Source organism: Danio rerio, chromosome 1 (assembly GCF_052040795.2).
Source record: "Danio rerio strain M-AB ecotype USA chromosome 1, GRCz13ab, whole genome shotgun sequence".
Classification (NCBI taxonomy): domain Eukaryota; kingdom Metazoa; phylum Chordata; class Actinopteri; order Cypriniformes; family Danionidae; genus Danio; species Danio rerio.
The window spans coordinates 19247193-19269027 of NC_141021.1; the positions used below are offsets into that span (position 1 = coordinate 19247193).

Below are 21835 nucleotides of genomic sequence, written 5' to 3' on the forward strand. Positions count from 1 at the left end.
TTTAGCCGCGATGGTCACTCTCTGTGACGGTACGTGACGGGTATCCCCGTGCACACACGTAATTGGGATTCGGCTTTTTCCTTCATGATGAACTTTTAAAGTTTTCGGGTGAACTAGGGTTATGGCGCTTCCTGTATCCAACGTGGCTGTTTGTGTTTTCCCATCTAGAAATATTCTTCGGGTGGGAGCTTCGGGAGGGACGTTGCGATGTATCACGCACCCTGCTGTCCAGGCCGGGGTCAAGTGTGTTGTGGGCATCGGCTCGTCGACTGGGTTGGGGACCGCCGGTCTGCTGCCTGGTCGTGCTGTGCCCTCTACCGGTCGCCTTCACCCACCGGGTTGGCAGAGCCGCTCTCTCCCCAGTCTCCCTGGCAACGTGAGCTTCTGCCAGCTCCACCGCCTCCACCAGGGTGGCCAGCGATTTGGGATTCCTCATACTGGTAAGTGTGCGTAGTAGTCTTGGTAACGCTCTCATCATCTTTTCAATCACCACTTTCTCAGCGACCTGGACCGTGGAAGGATCTCCTCTTAGCAACCATAATCCCCCCAATCGAGATAGGTGAGCTGCTTGGGTACGTACCGGCTGCTTTTCATCATAGGACCACAGGGAAAATTGCTGTGCTGCGCTGATTGTGTAGAGCCCCATTCGGGCGAGTATCTCCTTCAATGCTTTATAATCGTCATTTTTCGGTGTCTCCAATGCAAAATACGCTCGTTGAGCTTCTCCAGTTAAGAACGGTGCCAACATCCTCACCCAACTTTCCTTCGGCCATCTCTCTCTTTCGGCAATCACTTCAAAAGTGTGAAGGTAAGCATCTATATCATCCAGGTCGCTGAGTTTGGTGATATAACGATGAGCACTCACATCAGGGAACTGGCCAGGACTGGCCGCTTGGCGGAGCTGTTGCTCCATTCGGTCTTGTCTAGCGGTGAGCTGTTCTGTTATTACCTGTTGCTTTCTTGAAATTTCCGCTAGATGGCGTACTATGTCTTCCAGCAACATGACTCAGGTCAGGATGACAGCCGAGCAAGAGAGCGTGAGTGGGAGAGAGAGAGCGGATGCCTGTCTGTGACACAAAGAAAAAAAAATTCAGCGATTATTTCTCCTTACTGGTAAGTGTTGTTTTCTGAATTTTTTCCCTCTGCAATTGCCCGCATTCTCCACCAGTTGTAGCGAGGCAGAGGGAAAACACTGACACTGTTGGTTGAGTTTACAGACAAGTCCCCGGAGGGTGCTTTATTTACAAAGTGTAGGTTGTGAATACGGTGCTCTTCTTAGAAGTGAGGTGCTCTGGTACTCCGGGAAGTAGGTGAAGGACAGTGAGTAGTCGGGTGTTGGATCGTCACGAGCTGGAGTCTGCTGTGGAGTAGAGACAGCGAGACAAGCATTAGCGCAGGGAGTCATTAGTTGAATGAAGCTCGCTTCCTCTTGCGTGAGCTTGGCTTATATGCCTCTCCGCTTGATGACGTCCAGCTGTGAGCGATCCGGTGCTGATGATGGTCCAGCTGGGTTGGATTAGCGACCAGGGCGACGTGGCATGTGTGTGCTCGCTACAATATATATATATATATATATATATATATATATATATATATATATATATATATATATATATATATATATATATTAAATTTGTCAATGAAATAATTTGGTTGAATACTGAATTGTCACACTCTAAAATTCAATATTTATTTGGTAAAAAGCTTTTTAGAAAATGAATAAACTGAATTTGTATATTAAATAGAGCATGAACTTATACATTGTGAATACACTTTTAATGTGTGATGAGAACTTTTAAAATATTTATGCTATTAATCCTATTAATGGATTAAAGAATTGAATTTCAACCGATTAATATTTACATCAGTATTAAAACAAGAAAAAGGTCAAATCTGTGATATAAATACATTTTCTGCACAGATTGTATTGTTTTGCCCTTTAGTCAGAATCAATTCCTGTTTTATCAAGTGTAAAAAAAGAACGTGCTTGACAAGAAATTAGTATACAAAACACAATTTCATTCATATTTTATCACAACAGAAAGGTTTATAGAAGTGCGCCATTGATTTTACCCCAGCAGGTGGCAGTACAATTCCTAAATTCTAGACTTTTCTGTATGAATGACCACAGTATGCTGTAGCAAAATAAGAAATTAACTTTACAGTATGTGTTTCACTTGCTATATTTTTGTGAATTTTTCCTTTTGATCTGTAAGCACATGAAACATGATGGAAATATATAAAGTACAACCACTTGTGAGTCTTGTTAGACATCTCCTTTTAGAAAGTGCATCCCTGTCTTGCTCAAACACACCAGATAAGGGATATTATGGCTCTCCAAAAACAAAACCTTTATTCATACAAACTTACTTTAATAAACACACACTATATTACTACAGTAAGTGCAAAATACTGCATCCCAGCACACAAAACGACAATGTATGACAACTCTCGGTATCTGGACGACATGATTGTGCATGAATTGGTAAAACCTTTGTGTCTGTGCTTAAAACAAGAGAAGTTCATGTTGGCGAGAAGATCAAAGGTCTGGACTCTCAGGAGGTTTTGCCCGGGCATGAGCGTGGCTTTCACAGTACAGCTCATCATCTATGAAGTAGTATCCCTTCTGCTTTAGGTTTTCCTCGCATTCTGTGCACACAAAACAGTCTGGGTGACGGAACTTATCCTGAACCTTCACAACCGTCCCACTAAGAAAACAAAGAGAGACAGAAGAGCAAAAATAAAAACCTAGATCAACATTTACATTTTATTTGATGAATACAGTAAACACAGTAATACTGTGATCAGATTTTTAACACCACTTTTTAAATTATTATTATTATTATTATTATTATTATTATTATTATTATTATTATTCAGGATTCTTTTAATAACCGAAAGTTTAAGAAAACAGAATTTATTTAAAATATATATAATTTTTACATTACTTTTCATCAACCTACTCTGAAAAGCAGATTTGTATTTGAATTATTTGGAAAGTGTAAAAAATTAACTGACCAATTACAATTAATGAATGATATAGGAGATTTTTAAATAAAGTCTCAATATATACTGTATAATATATACACTCACCGGCCACTTTATTAGGTACACCTGTCCAGCTGCTTGTTAATGCAAATTTCTAATTAGCCAATCACATGGCAGCAACTCAATGCATTTAGGCATGTAGACCACAGCTGTGTCCGAATGGCACACTATACACTATGCACTTATACATCTACACACTCAACAGCATAATATATATGTTTGTCGTCCCAAATGAAACACTAAGGTTTTTTTACTAAGCGGAAATTCAAACCGTTTCCCTCATGAAGTTTGACGGTTGTCAAATAAGTGAAATAAGTTACCAAATAATACCTGCCATGAGTATAACCGCTTTCACCACCAGGAGGCGATATAATCACTCTCGTAGGAGAATACTGCTTTCACAATCCAAAATAAATAAAGTTATCTGACATATATTAAAGTGTACTTATTATTTTTAGAGTTTTCAGTGTGAATGCATTGCTTACATTATTTATACTAAAAATGGCACAGAATAGTGCATAAGTATGCGATTTTGTATGTTTAAGATGATCTGCTGCAGTTCAAACCGAGCATCAGAATGGGAAAGAACAATGATTTAAGTGACTTGAATGTGGCTCAGTTGTTGGTGCCAGACGGGCTGGTCTGAGTATTTCAGAAACTGCTGATCTACTGGGATTTTCACGCACAACCATCTCTAGGGTTTACAGAGAATGGACCGAAAAAGAAAAAATATCCAGTGAGCGGCAGCTTTGTTGGAGGAAATGCCTTGATGCCAGAGGTCAGAGTAGAATGGCCAGACTGGTTTGAGCTGATCGAAAGGCAACAGTAGCTCAAATAGCCAATTGTTACAACTAAGGTTTGCAGAAGAGCATCTCTGAACGCACAACACGTCAAACCTTGAGGCAGATAGGCTACAGCAGCGGAAGACCACACTGGGTGCCACTCCTGTCAGCTCACCAGGCTCAACAAAATTAGACAATAGAAGATTGGAAGAACGTTGCCTGGTCTGATGATTCTCGATTTCTGCTGGGACATTTAGATGGTAGGGCCAGAATTTGCTTTCAACAACATGAAAGCATGGATCCATTCTGCCTTATATTAATGGTTCAGGCTGCTGGTGGTGTAATGGTGTGGGGGATATTTTCTTGGCACACATTGGGCCACTTTGAGTACCAATTGAGCATTGTGTCAACGCCACAGTCTACCTGAGTATTGTTGCTGACCATGTCAGTCTCTTCATGACCACAGTGTACTCATCTTCTGATTGCTACTTCCAGCAGGATAAGACGCTATGCGCTATGTTTCTTGAACATGACATTGGTTCACTATGTGGCCTCCACAGTCACAGCCAAAAGTCTTGGCTTTCTACAGTAAATATTTGACCTTGTGCATATGACTATATGACCTGTGTAGCTTAACTTACACTATGCCGTTACCACACTTATCACACATTGGTAATTTGTGCAAGTTGCCAGAAGGAGCAGATGGTTTGCTCATGGGGGCATGGACTTTCCTTATCACTAATGGACGAGTACCTGTGGAAAGAAAACAGTATAGTAACATGTTTCTGTTCAGAACAAAACTTCAGTGCATGTGCACATTGCAGCATTTTCAAAAAATAATAAATCCATAGTAAAGATTTCATAAAATTAACCACAAACAAACAGTAATAAGGATTTTTATATCCTTGACTATATGCCACAAAATTTCAAAACTATAATACTTTCATTTTTAATACATTATGCATAATCCACAACACTCCTTTTAAATTAGAATTAAATAATCTGGGTGAAGTACATTTTACATATTAAGACTATTATCTAACTAATAATATCTCGTACGTTCATCATAAAAAAATTAATTGTGTTATATTTTTTCCGTGAAAAAAATAAATTTAAGAGGTGTTTTGAAGGAGGCAAACTTTCCTTACGTGCAATGGATTGGATGGACAAAACTGTTTTGGCTCAAACGTTTTGGCCCAATGCCTTCCTCAGTGTGTGAAACTATTTTCTCCCTCCACCCATTTTTTGAATTGCCAATCACATTACGTCATACTCATTCATTAAAAACAATGTTGTGTATGTCGTACCCTCACTGTTCATAAAGCTCTGTAAGGCCTTAAAGGATCCAGACTGTCGAGGTTCATGAGCTTCATCCTCTTCTTGATTTTTCTGCAGCATCCGATATACATCCGAATCCTCTATATTGCTGAGTAACCTGGGACTACACAGTCATAATTTCAATGTAATCTGCTAGACAAAAGCAAACTAGATGCTGTATTGATTTAAAATTATTACTTAATGTTGATTAGTTCTAAAAAACATTCTAGAAGGATTTAGGTTCAGTTATGATACACACCTTTCTGCTTTGTTATGGATGAGGCCCTTGAGTTGTCCTTGTAGGGCGTCCTGAATATTGCCTGAAGAGTAAAGCCCAATAGGGGAGTTGTAGGTTGGACTCACCACCTGTCGTGTTTCATCAATGTTGGCTGCAGCCACAAACGGTGAAGCCCTTCGATTATGGCCTGCTCCTATTGGTCTGTGTTCCTTTCGATCAATATGATAAGTGTTACAGTTCATATTAAAAATAGGGGATCATTGTGCAGAAAAAATATAAAGACACGTACTTGTCTCTCGGCTTCTAGGTTCATTTTAAATGGATTGTCTTCAGTCATATTTGGTGACCACAGCTTAGTCTCAGGTCTGCAAAATAACATTTGTGATCCCACATAAAATATTTCTGTAACACTTAAGTTTAGGTCACAATTCACGGTATTAGCAAACCATTAATGAACACTGCTTAATAAACTACTAATTAGCTGTTTATTAATGGTTAGTAAGGTAGAAGTTGGGTTTAGGTTTTAGGTATAAGGATACAATATACATTCATTCATTCATTTCCTTGTCGGCTCAGTCCCTTTATTATCCCGGGGTCACCACAGCGGAATGAACCGCCAACTTATCCAGCAAGTTTTTACGCAGCGGGGGAAAACCGGAGCACCCAGAGGACATGCAAACTCATGCAAACACACAGAAATGCCAACTGAACCTAGGCTCGAACCAGCAACCAAGTGACCTTCTTGCTGTAAGGCGACAGCACTACCTACTGCGCCACTGCTTCGCCAGATACAATATACAATTATGATTAATAATATGCACACAGACTTTCAATTTTCAGCCAGGCAGCCCAAGGGCTTCTGGTGTACTGTCTTTCTGTTACAAAATTGTCAAGTTTAAAATATGATTTCTTTAAAAATCAGCAATCTTCACTGCCTGTTAGATAAATGATATGAAGTGGTTCCCAGATCAGACAAGAATCACTGCATTAACTTCCATTCCCCCCACCATGTTCTACGCTAGCCTGTTGCTACTGATGGCTCTAGCAGTTACAACGGTCTTTCATCTCATTTTTAGCTTGAACAACTAAATGAATGCTTAAGTCTATTTAACTGAATGTATTGTTACTGCATTACAACAGTGATGCTGTAAAAACAACCTTGTGAAATTGAAAATAGTCACATTAAGCTTTCACAGGAAGTTTATCGTTGGCTTTAAAACTCTAGCTTGAGCCCATAGGCAGGTAGTAAGCCATTATAGTTAATAGCATGAATTGTGACCTAAACTTGAATGTTATCATTTCTTGTTTTTTCCAATATGCTCTCAATAGTATTTCTTAGCATATGGATGATTTTAGAATCGTGTATACATTTTACATTTAAAAACACATATTATATCACGTTATCTCTAAAAACAATATGTTAAATAAGCATATTTAGGGACATTTTGTTATGAAAATGTTCACTTAAAGAATCTCACTAGACCAATTTCTGGCTGTCTCTGCCTCCTGAATTATACATTCAGCATCAATTATCATGAAATAATTAATCTAGTCTAATTTTAAACTTTTGTGTTGACTAAGTCAAAGAAGCACCTGCATAAAACATCTATTTTCTGCTTTAATTGCTCTTCACTTATTGAAACAAAGTTGTGTCCATCCCTACGTTCTATTCACATTGTTTCTAAAAAGGCATAACCTTTAAAGCACTGACAAAAGAAGCATTTTGCTTCAAGTTATTTTACTGGAAGGCACTGAGGCATGTCATTATTCTTCTCTTATTCATTACAAACTGAACTGCAAACATGCTGGGTTCCACTCAGTTATTTCATGTTGTCCCAGCACAAATAGACTAAGTTAACTTAATTGTTTTGAAAAATTTAAGTGGATTAAACATGAAACAATTAAGTTGTCTCGCCAAAAAAATTAAGAATTGTGTTATTTCAACTCATTTAAAAAAGTTCAAAACAAGCAACAAAATACTATTTTTTTTAAATGTGTTTAGGATAAACCAATAGATTATAAGAAACTATCTGTCAACTCCAGCCTGATCTCACGAGGAAACGTAAGTATTTAAAATTTTGTCAGTTTAGTGGCTAATTCGTACGAATTCGAGTTCAGTCATACGAAAATGAATGATTTTAAAAAGGAGGCGTGGCACCCAACCCCACCTCTAACCCCAACCGTAATTGGGTGATGAGCAAATCGTACTAAATTGTACGAATTAGATTGTACGAATTCATACGAATTAGCCACTATTTCAAAAAGTTACAAATTGCCGTGAGATTGAGCTGGTCAACTTTGTTACTGGGATATTTAATTGAATTCTCATTCACCTTTTGAAAACTATAATACAATTAAAACACATAACATTGTTTTTAAGACCTGTCATGTGGTGTCTGTTTTGAGGTTAGCGTCTTGAGCTAATGCACAAAATGGTGTAAAACGTCAACTCTGTTAGCTGTTAAAAATGTTTAACAATAAGTTATGCAACTAAGTCAAATGTCCCTATCACATTCGACCATTTTGCATGATTATATTAATTATGGATCCATTATTTATTAGTATTATATTATTACAGTTTAACCACAATTAATAGAAAATACTTGAAATGCACCAACAATACGTTAAAACCCCCAAAATCTTTTTCAAGAACCCAAATGCACATCAACTATATAAATGATTGGACCTCTGACCTTTCAACAGTAAGTGTGAGCTGATAGGAGGCATCCTTAATTAAAGTCTGAGCCTCAGAGTGCATCAGGTTTTCTGCTGACACTCCATCTATCGACAAAATGATATCTCCTGGAGAGAGGTTCACTGTGGAAGCTTTACTTCCTGGTGAAATCTGAAAACAGAGAATGGTTTAGACAACATCAGAAGAAGTTAGCTGAAAGTTTCAGCAAATGGCTAAACTCCAACACTGAGCTCTACTGATATACAGAATGACTAAACCGGGCAAATAAGCATCAAACCACAATACAATAAAATGACCAATCAGAGAGAAAAGTTCTGTTGATGGTCAATGAGCAAATATACAAATTAAATAATACTGTTACACTGAATTATTTTCTATAATAGCAAACACAAGGCACTTAGAGTGATGGAAGATAGAAAATAATGTGTTGAAGTTGGCAGAAACGAAACTATTACAGAAACGCTGAGTGCAAACAAACATGGATTTTGGGTGGTAATTTAATGAAATGATTACTAGTGAACTGGTTACTGCAAAACTTAGTAAATGTTGTATTGCTTTTTACTCCCTTTCATATGTTTTGAGTATAAGAGGGAAACTCCTACAACTGCACAACAGTACGGTCAGCCATAAACAGTCATCTATCCACATCACATGGTTCATACTGCATGCTTTAGTTAAATCCGCAAAGAAAATCCATTTCAGCAGTTAATTTGTTCACCTTCAGTTTGTGGTACATGCTTATTTTCGCAGTAAAATTGTATAGTTATTTTATTAATCAAAGGGATAGTTGAAGATAAAAATGTTTTTTTTTTTTTTGTTTTATAAAGCAAACAATAGGATATTTTACCACTTATTAGCCTTAAGAATCTGAAGTTTACTTGATAATTCATTCATTTTATTTCTGCTCACAAAAATTATGTTAAAAGTATAAAACGTGATAAGAGTATTAAATATGAAAATATACTAAAAATAGTATTTTGATGAACAGTGCATCATCAGTGCTTCAGATTGTATTAATTCTATGGTTAAATAATAGTAATTTAATCTCACATTTTGCCCATGTAAATTAAAAGTGCATTTTATATTTTGGCATTTAAGTTTTCTTTCTTTCTTTCTTTCTTTCTTTCTTTCTTTCTTTCTTTCTTTCTTTCTTTCTTTCTTTCTTTTTCTTTCTTTCTTTCTTGTATGCTATAACTTACTTCAAGAGCCAAAAATCCTGTATTCTAGTTTTTTGAAAAGGAAGAAGATGTATACAAAATGTGGATTATTTATTCATTCATTCATTCATTCATTCATTCATTCATTCATTCATTCATTCATTTCCTTTCCGGCTTAGTCCCTTTATTAATCTGGGGTCGTCACAGCGGATTTAACCGCCAATTTATCCAGCATGTTTTTACACAGCGGATGCCCTTCCAGCCGCAACCCATCCCTAGATCCACACACAATCATACACAACAGACAATTTAGCCTACCCAATTCACCTGTACCGCATGGGGGAAACCGGAGAACCCGGAGGAAACCCACACGAACGCAGCGAGAACATGCTAACTCCTCACAGAATCGCCAACTGACCCAGTTGAGGCTCGAAACAGCGACCTTCTTGCTGTGAGGCGACAGCACCACCTACACAGCAAATTTTACATAGTAGATTTAACTACCTTGGAGTTAAAATTAACATTCCCTCAGAGTTTATATGGGAACCACTATAAGTGTTAAAAATAACACTTTTGAAAGTGTTAACATTGTCAACACCAAGAGAGTGTTAATTAGCAAACTCTTATTGTGTAAAATATCTGTTAAATTTCCGAAAAAATACCAGCAGCTGTGGTTGCCAGAATCTTTCTGTGAAAAACATGGAAGTTTTATAGAACTGTATAAATTTACAAAAAATAACCATATTTCATGAACTAACACAATGTTCAGTTTACAAAATTATAGCTTAGTGCACAAAAATGTAAAGTCTTTAGATGCAATAATGTTTTCATGTGTGATTGCTAGTAGCAAACAGATTTTGACTGCATTAATAACTACACAGTTACCTTTAAACAAAAGAAGATGCAGCATAACATCAAATATTTTCAGTTCATCTTGGACTTGAACAGAGACACTATTATCCTCCACAATGGTGACACAAAAAACGTTTAGCTGTTTTTCTTTTTTTTTCATTTTTAGATTTTACGTAAAAATACCAGCAGCTGTGGTTGCCAGTAATCTGCTGTTTTTTGCTGAATATTTCTGTTAAAAGCACATTCAACAGTCTATATTTTTTATCGATCTCACACTGCAAATTTTAGATTTGGTAGATTTAACTACCTTAGAGTTAAAATTAACACTCCCTCAGTGTTTATATGGGAACCACTATAGGTGTTAAAATAACACTTTTGAAAGTGTTAAAATTTTTAACACCCAGAGTGTTAATTAGCAAACTCTTATTGTGTAAAATATCTGTTAAATGTATGTCAAAATACTGGCAGCAGTGGTTGCCAGTAATCTGCTGTTTTCAACATTTTACATTCGTAAATTCAGTTTTCAGAATATTTCTGTTAAAAACAAATCCCATAGTCTGTATTTTTCATTCGAACACACGTAAGCCTTAAATTCCAGAGCAAAATCCTAACTAGTGTCCTCACTACAGAAGGCTGAACACTCAGACAGTGATGAAGTTAATGAGACAATAAAGTGTCTAATTAAAGGAGGATTGAGATTTGTTGATGAACAACTGTTAACAAGCAGAATCACTGAAGGACAGAAAAACACAAGCCAAAACCAAAGATGAAATCAACTGAGAAAAAAAAAAAAAACTCTAAATAAAATAATAATCAATAAAAATAAAACAAATTACACAATAAAAAATGTTATTTTTCAACATCTTTAAAAAAAACTCATCAAATTAAACAACTTATCATGGAGCTTCACCTATTACTGACCTTTGACTTTATTTCTGTCATGTGAACAAAAGCTCTTAATGAAATTTCTGTTGTTCATTTGAAGTCACCATGATGGAGGACAGAGTCTGCTTTAGTCAGGCTTTTCAACTTCTTACTATAAATGTCTTTTATTTTGGCTGCTATAGTTAGTGTTAATTACACTTTAGACATATAGCATGGAAAGCCGAAAGAAAATTAAAGTGTCAGTCTGAAGAGATTATTATATGACATAGCCATCCTTTCCTGCTTGTTTTTTAATTCAGTCTCATATTAATTATGTGTGAGAAATAAATGATATACATAAAAGAAACCACTGAAGCTCCAATAATATATAATAAAATAAAACCAATATTTACAATGAGAATGTTTGATCTATGGCAGAACTTAAAAACACCCAGACATCAACAATTAGTCTTTGAATCTCAATAATGGTGACAAACAAACAAAAAAAAAACACTACTGAAATATCACCTCCCAAAAACAACTCAAAATAAAGAAAAAGAAAGAGATTGTAAAAATATAAAGCTGCATAATTTATTCATGCTGCAATGCATGCTGGGAGCTTTGTACTATGCTGGCACCCAGCATGCATTGCGGTATGATCTATGCAGCTTTTTTTTTTCAGCAACCACGGTTGAGGTTCATATCCTAAATCTTGATGCCTGTGTGTCATAATGAGCAAGCTGGAACTTGAATGTTTAGTGCATGACACTCTAATTATTAATTGCATCCTAATTTTTGTTGAATCTTCTATGAAGAGCAGCAGACTGCCAGAAGTATTGTCCCATGCAGTTTTTATACAACTATATTTGCATATCTTTATGAATCAACTTATTAATCACCTGAAATTATATCTATAAAAATTTGGCACAAACAGTATAGTTTCTCTTGATCTTTCTTGCTATAACTGATGAGTTTTAGAAACGCAGCTATAACTGTCAGAGAAACATTAGTCTATAGGAATAAAGCTTCAAGAACTCAAATAAGCAGCCTCTGATCTCCATGATGGTGAGGTCAAATGAAATATTTTTAATAAAAAAATATAAACCTCTGTTCATTGTCAAATATTCTTACAGAAATGAAGTCAAACTGTAATCAGTGAAGCTGCTTATACTATTATTTAATGGAGATGTTTAATCCTCTGTTTTAATTCAGTTGGTTTGGTGTGAGGCTGTGTCTGTAGATTTATTTCTTCCTTCAATTTCTTATTCCTTCAGTGATTGTGCTTGTTAACAGCAGGTGTTCAACAGCAGGTGTCTCAATTCACTTATTTGTGGTCATTCGCTCTGTCTAGTGGACTAAACTAATTGACTAATTTAAGGGCCAGGTGAATGAGGGTGTGGCGAGATTTCAGACACTCTGATTAGTTTCTCAAATACAAGGCTTTTCTACAAAGGTAGATACATGTTACTCTGTGTGACAAGAAGGCAAATCAGCTTCTAATGCCGATCTAACTCTAGAATTTTAACACTTTACTCTGAATTACCTCAACCCTTGAAATTTAACACCAATGAATTTGCTGTGTACTGTGCCACTGCATCGCCATTGTGGATTTTTACATAAATAAATACAGGTTTGTGTGTGTGCAACCATAAAAAATGACAAGGGGGCTTGAATAATATGAAGCTTTATGTCCTTAGTATGTCAGGATTGTGTGTGTGTGTGTGTGTGTGTGTGTGTGTGTGTGTTTGTCTGATTGTGTGCATGTCCTTGTCCTCATTGGTATGTTACCCAAGTAAACTAATCTTACCTGTAAACATACTTGAGGAATAAGTCTCCAGCCAAGTTCTGCAGTCCTACTGTTATCATTTCACAGAGTAAAGCTGCAAAGATGAATTATATGAAACTGCACATATGCAGTGCATTATATAGTATCACTTGCATTACATGATAAGAATGGCATGTATAATGGTATAAGAACCGAATGAAAATGTACATCCATCATGTCAGTCATTCATCATAAGGCAGTAGGCGTGTATTCTGTGGAATTGTGATGGTTTGGCACTGGATAAGATTCTTACCCTTAAATCAGCTGTTTATCAACTCAATATATTTCTTAAGGTCTCTTATCTATTCATCCCAGATGTATGTTCTGTGCAATGTGTATGTGTATACTTAGAACTATTTTACAGTAAATGTGTGTAAATGATCATGTGTTTATAGCTACAGTACCATATGCTGGCCTAAAACTGGTATAACTATCTGCCACAATAATGTATAATACAGCAAATGGTGGCATTTCTTTAAAGATAACATCTGAAATACTGAAAGTTATGTGTGGTCTCTCTGAAAAAAAAAAAAAAAACTAGGTTTTACACCAAAAGTTATGCCTTAGTTTTAACACTTTTGTCTTAGTTTAAAAAGAATTACATAATTTGGTCACACAGTGGATTTTAATGTCTTTCAATCATGATTCCTATAGCATTTATGCTATTGGATTGTTTGGCAAAAATGTTTCTATCAGTCAATTGTGTCAAACCCTGTTGCCAAAACAGAGGAGTAAATCATTTCTCATCCTACCCAAAAAGTTTATGTAACTACATTTAAAAAGTGTTTAGTTGACTTTACTTAAAAAAAAAACCTGAGAAAATTCATTGCTGTTAAGGTGATTAGTTGAAAGTAAATCAACCTATTGCCTTCAAATAATTGAGTAATTGAAACTTTACCTAATTCACTTAGTACAAATTAAGTAAAGTGAACTTAACAGTTCAGTGTTACAAAGGGTTTACTCACTTTTTAATCGCATTTTACAATGATGATATCTGACTAGTCATATCTACTCATAAATATGACAAGACACACTAGAATGTTGCCTGTAATTTACAGTAGCCAGAGTAAAGTACAGCAGCCGATTTACTGTGTCCGGTAAAAAAAAAAAAAAAAAGATTTATTTATCCATTGTTTATTATGTCTTATAATTTAGAAACAAAGTTAGCAATTGCGTTGGAAAAAGCCTTTTCTTTAAAAAAACTATAAAATAAGTTTTTACACTTTTATTAAACTATAAAATATATAAATAATTATTAAAAAAATAATTATAAAAAAATAATTAGTAAAACTATATATCAATATTAAATGGGAGATAAAATGTCAACTAAAACATTTTCTTGCAGACATGAAAGTAAAATCTAATACATACAAATTTTATACCAATATATATTCAAATGCACAAATGCTTTTATATGCCCAGCCTTCTTTTTCACCAGAATTGACCACTCTTTATAAATGTTATGGTCTTCAATCCATCGTCTCATCTTTTTCTTCAATGAAACTTGTAATTGTAATTGACAGGAAGTTATATTAATCTGTTGTTAGTTCAGATCACTGACCTGTATGGTGCTTGGAATATAGAAATTGTTTTTTGTTTGACACTGTAAAAAAAAGTCCGTAATTTTACGGTTCATTTCCAGCAGCTGGGGTGGATTACAGAAATGTACCGTAAAATAACAGACATTAAATTATAGAAATTTCCTTAAATTTAAATTTCTGATAAATTTCTGTATTTAACGGCTGTTATTTTACTTTATTTATGGCACCACAGTTGGCAAAAATAAACGGGAAAATTACGAATATTTTTTACAGTGGATGTTATAGCCAGAGGTCAATTTAAATAAGTTAATTTGCCAAATGATTAGATTAATAATGTAATTTTAGGTAAACCTGAAACCTTGCTTACGTAAATCAAAGCCTGATTCAAAATCAACTGGCATTTAAGCATTGAAAAAGTAAGCATAGATCTATATTTGTACTGCATGTAATGGACATTTGCTCCACAAATCTTAGCTAAATCATTTTGAAATTTGAGTCAACTTGAACTAATCAGATACTACAGTATATGACATAAAACAAAGCCCATTGTCGTTCTAAAATTACATTTTGAGCACATTTCAAATCTGCTGTTGATAAAATAGGCCTGCTTTCCAAACATACTTTGATTAATAAAGTCCATGCAGGTTACAGACTGTGAGTAAATCAAATCTGAAGGCCCAGAGACAGAGGACAGGAGGTGTTTGACCAAAAATGGCTGCGCAGTGTTGAGATTAGGTAACAGTGTCATGCTGAACCACAGAGTGAGCAGCAGAGAATGTTCCGAGTGTGAAATCTCATTAAAGCAAAGGAGAAATCTAAAACTAGAGCTGCTCAGAGAACAAAAGCAGAAAACCTCTGCACAAACAATGACTTCATTGTGCATTTATATACTAGATCTTTGATCACATAACAAGTTGTAGCCTTTTTAACTCACAGAAAAAAAAATCGTTTAAATAATCTTCAAAAAAAAAAAAAGACAGTACATTTGGATTAGGATAAAAAATATGTCAAGATTCAGTTTTTATCATATGGAATTTTTAATACTGGTTTGAAAGACTTTTTCTTAAAGGAATATGTCACCCTTAAATGGAAAGTACTTATTTGCACACCCTAAAGCGGTACAAAACCATTATGAGGTTTTTTTTATGCTTCTGTTGAAAACAAAAGAAGATACTTTGAAGAATGTTAGAAACCGGTAACCACAGACTTTAACAATTACATTAAAAGTTACAAGTACAAGCATTTTTCAAAATAACTTCCTTTGTGTTTAAGTAAATAGTGAGTAAATTTCCATTTCAGGGTTTTAGTAGTAATTGAGTAGTTTTACTCAGGAATTGTAATTTAGTAGTTTTCAAAATCTGTTCTTTTACTTTCCCTTGAGTACTTTTACTGCACTACTTTCCTTAACTGCAGTCACTACTTTATTTTTTCTTGTCTATGGAGATTAGAAAAGTCAGTCCTGTAATTCCTGTCCAATAAATCACACACAGAAGTAAAGAGGTAATTTGTATCAAAATGAACTACCTCAAGACATGGGTGATTTATGATTGCAGCAAACTGTTTGGAAGCAATAAAAGTGTCCTAGAAGATGTTCAAAATCTTTACCCGCAAAAACACAGAGACTGTTTAGATACATGTCACTGGTGAAAAGATGACGGATGTTTACTGTATGACCAAAATGGCCTTAAACACCCAGCAGACACAAGATGTCAACATGACGTCAGATTGACGTGGTACCCCAATGTCATGGGGGCGTTGCATTTTGTTTGGAAATGAAAATCTATATTTATACAACAGTTCTGTCTGGTTCTCAAATCTGATTTGCTGATAGCCGTGCGATATTCTGCAATATCAGAACTCCTACAGCCTCTTTACCCTTTGTGTATTACTCTGCCCACATACAACCAGCAAGAAAAGCAGACACTACAGATTTAAAGTTTAAAAGATGCTTGCTCAACTGTTTAACTGTCAGCTTATGATTTAAATCCGGAAGAACGTAGTTCCTCATACAAAAGGGTTTTTGAGGCTCTCCATGTTTGATTTTGTTTTTATATATACACAATAATGCCGTCAAACTGTTGTATAAACGCAATATCACACTCGTAGTAGAGCGATATGGCTGTATATCGGCACTGGTGGGGGCACTATGGCACTCGGCCTGTGGCCTTGTGCCAACGCACGCCTCACATCAGTGCCGATATACAGCCCTGTCGCACTGCTACTCAAGTGATATTGCTCATATATATATATATATATATATATATATATATATATATATATATATATATATATATATATATATATTATATTTATATATATATAAATTATCAAAATTAATTAAATAATCAAAATTCAAGGTACAAATATGTTTTTTTTTATTAATAGTTGAATTAATCATTGTAAAATGCAAAGATAGATTACAGTTAAACACTTGCTATTTGGAGATATAAAATTGCAATTACAATTGAGAGAAAGTCTAGAATATTTTAATCTTTTTAATAATATTAAAGGGACTTCATATAACCATCCGACTTGTGTTAAATATTGCTCATGTTCCAGATCTATATGATGTTCTTTCTTTTGTAGGACAGAATAGCAAGTTTGGATAACAGCAGCCAGGATATTCCTCAAATTTCTTTCTTTCTTTTTTTTTTTTTGAGTTCAACAGAAGAAAGAATCTGACATGGTGTTTGGATGACATGATAACAGATTTTTTATTTCATTTTTGATTAAACAATCCCCTTAAAGGGCTGAACAAACAGAGCGGTTTCAATCAGTCTATGCTCCTATCGGTTGTTCTTTCTGTTTTTGGACTCTCTCTGACATTTGTTTATACGTGCAATACACAAATCCACTGCCACAACAGGTGCGAGGATCCAAATGTTAGTTCCAATGTCAATGATTCATCAACAATTTTAGCTCCACACATGCACATAAATAGAGCATGAGGACAGCCATTGTTCTGCACCATAAAACATTCTCTTTATTGGGGATGATATACTGCAATCCGCAGCTCATGCCAGATTGTGTAATTTCGGTATCCATTTCTATTATTCCTTTCTAGTAATTTTTTTTTTTTTTTGCATTTTGTATATTCTATGATTATATACATTATTTTAATTCATTCATTTTCCTTTGGCTTAGTCCCTGATTATCAGGGTCACCACAATGGAATGAACCGCCAACTATACTCTGGTATATGTTTTACACAGAGGATGCCCTGCAGGCACAACCCAGCACTGCTGGGGATTTTCTTTTATAATAGTCTAGTATTTTAGCTCTATATAATAATTGTAAAGCATTTTTACTACACAATAATTATAAATTATTATAATGTGCTTGCATGTTTTTTTTTTTAATTTACTTTACTGTAAAGCTGTTCATCATTTTTATGGTTTTATTATTACATTTGATTATGTAATTAACTTTTCTTTCTTTAAAATGCTAAATGACATAATAACAGAACAATAAAATACAAAATACAATAAGAAAAGAAAAAGAAAATGTGTGTGTATGTTTGGTATTTATTCGCCTTTAACTCGGTCTTCTTGCATTTCATTGTTTTATTATTATATTAGTTGATGAATTAGTTGAGTATAATAATACAAATATAGTAAAAATAAAAACACATATATTATTTGCAGATGAATAAATATATAAATCAAAATATGCTAATACTTGTGTAGATAATATATCATTACAATGATAATAATAACAACGGCAATCATAATAATCAAATTATTATTATTTATAAAGATTCTTTAGTGAATGTGTATTAACACATTTAGAACTTTTTTTAAACGTATGTGCATTTACATAGATAACAATAATGATAATAATCATTTGTTATTATTAGAATATAGGTGCTCTGAATCAATAATATAGTCTTATAATGCGTTCAGTATAACACTTTCTAAAAACGTTACAGAAAATTGAAAATTGATGTCTGTGTTATGATTAGCCTATTGTTTTATGTTTGTTGATGGTGTTGCTTCAATAAATCTGTTATTTTCTGTTCGCTTGTTTAACACAGTTAAATAGGTAAATAGACACACTCACTTTGGCGACGGTGAGCGGCTGACTGAAGTCTCTTCCTCCAATAAGTCGAAAACCCCACGGCGCGGGACCATCTAACACCACAGTGAACGGCATTTCCACAGCAGGTGTGTGTACAGTATTTGTGTGTCGAGTATGACGGTGTTTTCAACTTTAAACCCCTTTGGAGCCAAATGAAGACCACTCCTCCGCTGAGTGCTATCTCTCGCTTTATATCTTCCTCACTCACTTCTCTTAGTTCATAATGCTACTCTGTCTCTGTCAGACTGTTCATCTCATCAAATCTCAATCTCTTCTCTATCGTATAAACATCACACCTAAATCCTTAGTCACCTCGACTATATCAGAACAATCCTAGGAATGGCAATTTTACTTTCGTTTTAAGAACAAGGGTTTTTCATCAAAAAAGTCTGTAGTAACTATACAAATGTCGCGTTTTTTATCCTACAAAAAGAGCAAAACAAACAAAACAAAACAAGTGAAATCCCAGAACAATGAATAAATGTTAAAACATCAACCAAACTATCATTGAAACAACGTTAAAACTATAATTTATTTTTAATTAGTTTTCCACACTGAAATGAAGTTATTTCAACGAGGATAAATAGATCAAAATGCTCACCAGATCAGAATTTTTTGACTAAAATTAAATAAATATTTTTACTGAAACAAGCATTGAATAAACATTAAAAGATCAACCAAAATATCATTGAATTTTGTTTGTCAGCTTTGATTGATGTATTGAATAAGGCTGCTCAGTTGCATTTAGTTTTTTTAGGATAGACTAAACATACTGACATCATATGAGACACAAATATATACAAATAAACCCTTTTTTCAGAATATTAATCTAAATATTGTAATGTAATAAAATAATATTGTAAACCTCTGTTCATAGTAACAATGTCATAGTACATCCATCTGTAAATATCACCATAGATTTTCTGTAATTGCACTGAGGGGCGGGGTGTGGGGGATGGTGGAGTGGGTTATGGGGATACGTCCCCCTCACTTTTAGAGACAGACCATTAAGAAACAGGTGATTAATAACTGTATGAACATCAACTTTTGTATTGCAGCTGATCCCCCCCCCCCCCCCCCCCCCGAACACACACACACTTTTAAATGCACTTTATAACTACCTATATCCTGCGCTTGCTGCTATTGCACTCATGGTTAGACCAAAACTGCATTAGGTTGCCTCGTACTTGTACATGTGTAAATACAATAAAGATGAATCTAACCTAAGAAAATCTAATCTAATGTAATATCATGTAGTTTTAGTATTTTTTTCAGACATTTTAAACAGTATACACTCAATAATAATTATTATTTGTTGTGCTGCTTGAACACATCACACATTCTTCATCACATCACAATTCTTGAGAAATTTTTGGAACAACTTAATTGTTGTAGGTTTACTACTTACATTTGTAAAATCTATTAAGTTAACATCATCGTTTTGGTTTAGACATGAAGCAATTGTGTTGAACCCAGCATTTTTTACAAAGTTCAATTTTTACCAAGTAAACAGCTTTATCAAGAAACTAATTTAAATTTAATTTAATTACATTTTCGCTTAAGTGCTTCCATAATGCTGGATCACTATTATATAACTATTTCAATAGTTCACATTTAGATATGCTTGGCGTTAATTGCAGGTTTGTCCCGGGGGAGAACCCTGAGCTCGGAGATAATGAGCATATAAAGGGTGTCCGAGATCAGGTAGTTCTTGAGAGCTCCCCTTAGAAAAGGGAGGGAAAGGAGGAGATGGTGGTGGAAGGGGTAATTCTTCCAAACGAAGCTAAGGCAGTAGGGTAAAATTGGTTTATTTATTGTAAGCTTGGATCAATCTGAATGGATCATTAGTGATTTTAGATGAGAAGCCAGCTGTGATCAATCATATTACATGCTCGTCTTGAAATTAATGTATAAAACTTCACTTGTTTAGACTGAAAAATATATATTTTTTTTTTTTCAAAATGAGGATCATGAACACTAACTTGTTAAGAATGTTTCATTAGTTTTCTTTTTTTTTTAGAATTGCAAATTTAATCAAACAAAAATGTTAAAATATTAAATTATAAAAAATAAATAAAAAAAAGGAATAACTAATGTGTGACCATTTTTGTCTAGCAGAGTTTACTGGATAGAAGAATCTTCTGCTATGACATCTCTGGCAATGGAGACTGATCTTAGATGTGAGCTACAGCGAAACACTGATCAGACAGCCACCAGAGATGGAGGCAGGCCTGTGTGCTCTTATGGCTTTCCAGTGTTTGTACAGGACTGGAGACTTAAGGGCCTTCGCTGCTTCTGCCCTTATTTGGTGAGTGAACGAAGCGGAGGCTTGTAAAGTCTTACAGACACATTCTTTTATTACAATCTGGATCTCGCGCTGGATCTCCAGTTAAGCAGATCCCTGCTCGTGTTCTCTCATCTTTAAATCTTCTCCTCTCCTGTGGCCTAATCTTGCACTTCCACTTTGTTGATATAGTAATAATAAACTCATTGCACTGGACATGGATGGATACAAGCGTAAACTCTTCTGTGTTTTCTTCTATTGCTTTTTTTGACTCAAACTGTTGGGCTTCCTCCCTCTCGCTTCTTATCTGCTTGATTGATTTCATCCTTTGGTTCAGTCCAGACAGTATAAATTGATATAAAAAGAAGTAACTGAACTCTGTTTTAATACATGAATATGCTTCTTTAACAGTGTAATCACAAAGATAATGCCAGTATTCAGTTTTCAGCAGGCCTGATGGATTTGCTCCATAAAAGGTTTTTGGGGAAATGGCCAAACAAATAAACGTCTCTGGCAGTAAATCACATCCTCATATCAGTCTGGCTTCACTGAAACTTTGACCTGTGTTATGCTCTATTAACATCCTTAATACAATTACCATAAATAGCATAATATTATCATGATTTTTTGGAAGATGTCATTTTAAAAATGCTTTTGGACATGCACCTTATTAGCACCAGGGGACATGACAACAAATGCTGAAGCTAATTTTTAAAGAGGTACACATTTTTAAACACAAAGGGTGCATTTTAGTCAACCCAGGCTCATTCTGATTACGTACTTCTATATACATTTCTGGAGAGCGCCAAATAGCTCCCGGGAGCTACGTTTTTTTGCAGTTTTTGTTTTGAATCCACCAGAGGGCACTGTTTATGCTTTTTTTGAGATCTTAAATTTGCCATTCACACCCGTTGTTCTCATGCTGCTGTCGACTGACTGACCAATCAAATGACCCACCCTCCTCCTTCCCTAAACCCAACCAATAGTGTTTTCAAAAGCACCAATTGACCTGGCCACCCACTTCCCTAAACCCAACAGACAGTTTTAAAAAGCAATCCAGAAAAAGAAAATTCCTCATCTAATTGTTACCATGCTTTCAGATTTCCTCACTCTGTTATTTACATTTTTTTGGCTTCTGTTTTTGTCTTACAAACT

At 34.9% G+C, this 21835-nt stretch overlaps 1 protein-coding gene across 2 annotated transcripts; it reads right to left on the minus strand.

The window, feature by feature from the left end:
* Positions 1-1761: 1761 nt before the first annotated feature.
* pdlim3a (PDZ and LIM domain 3a) lies at positions 1762-20426 on the minus strand. 2 transcript variants are annotated; one of them, NM_001024376.1, is given in 7 exon segments: positions 1999-2708; positions 4472-4583; positions 5138-5271; positions 5407-5594; positions 5675-5750; positions 8079-8230; positions 18379-18512. In NM_001024376.1, coding segments are annotated over 7 exon segments (924 nt in total). In that variant the 5' UTR covers positions 18472-18512; the 3' UTR covers positions 1999-2539.
* Between the last annotated feature and the right edge of the window lie 1409 nt (positions 20427-21835).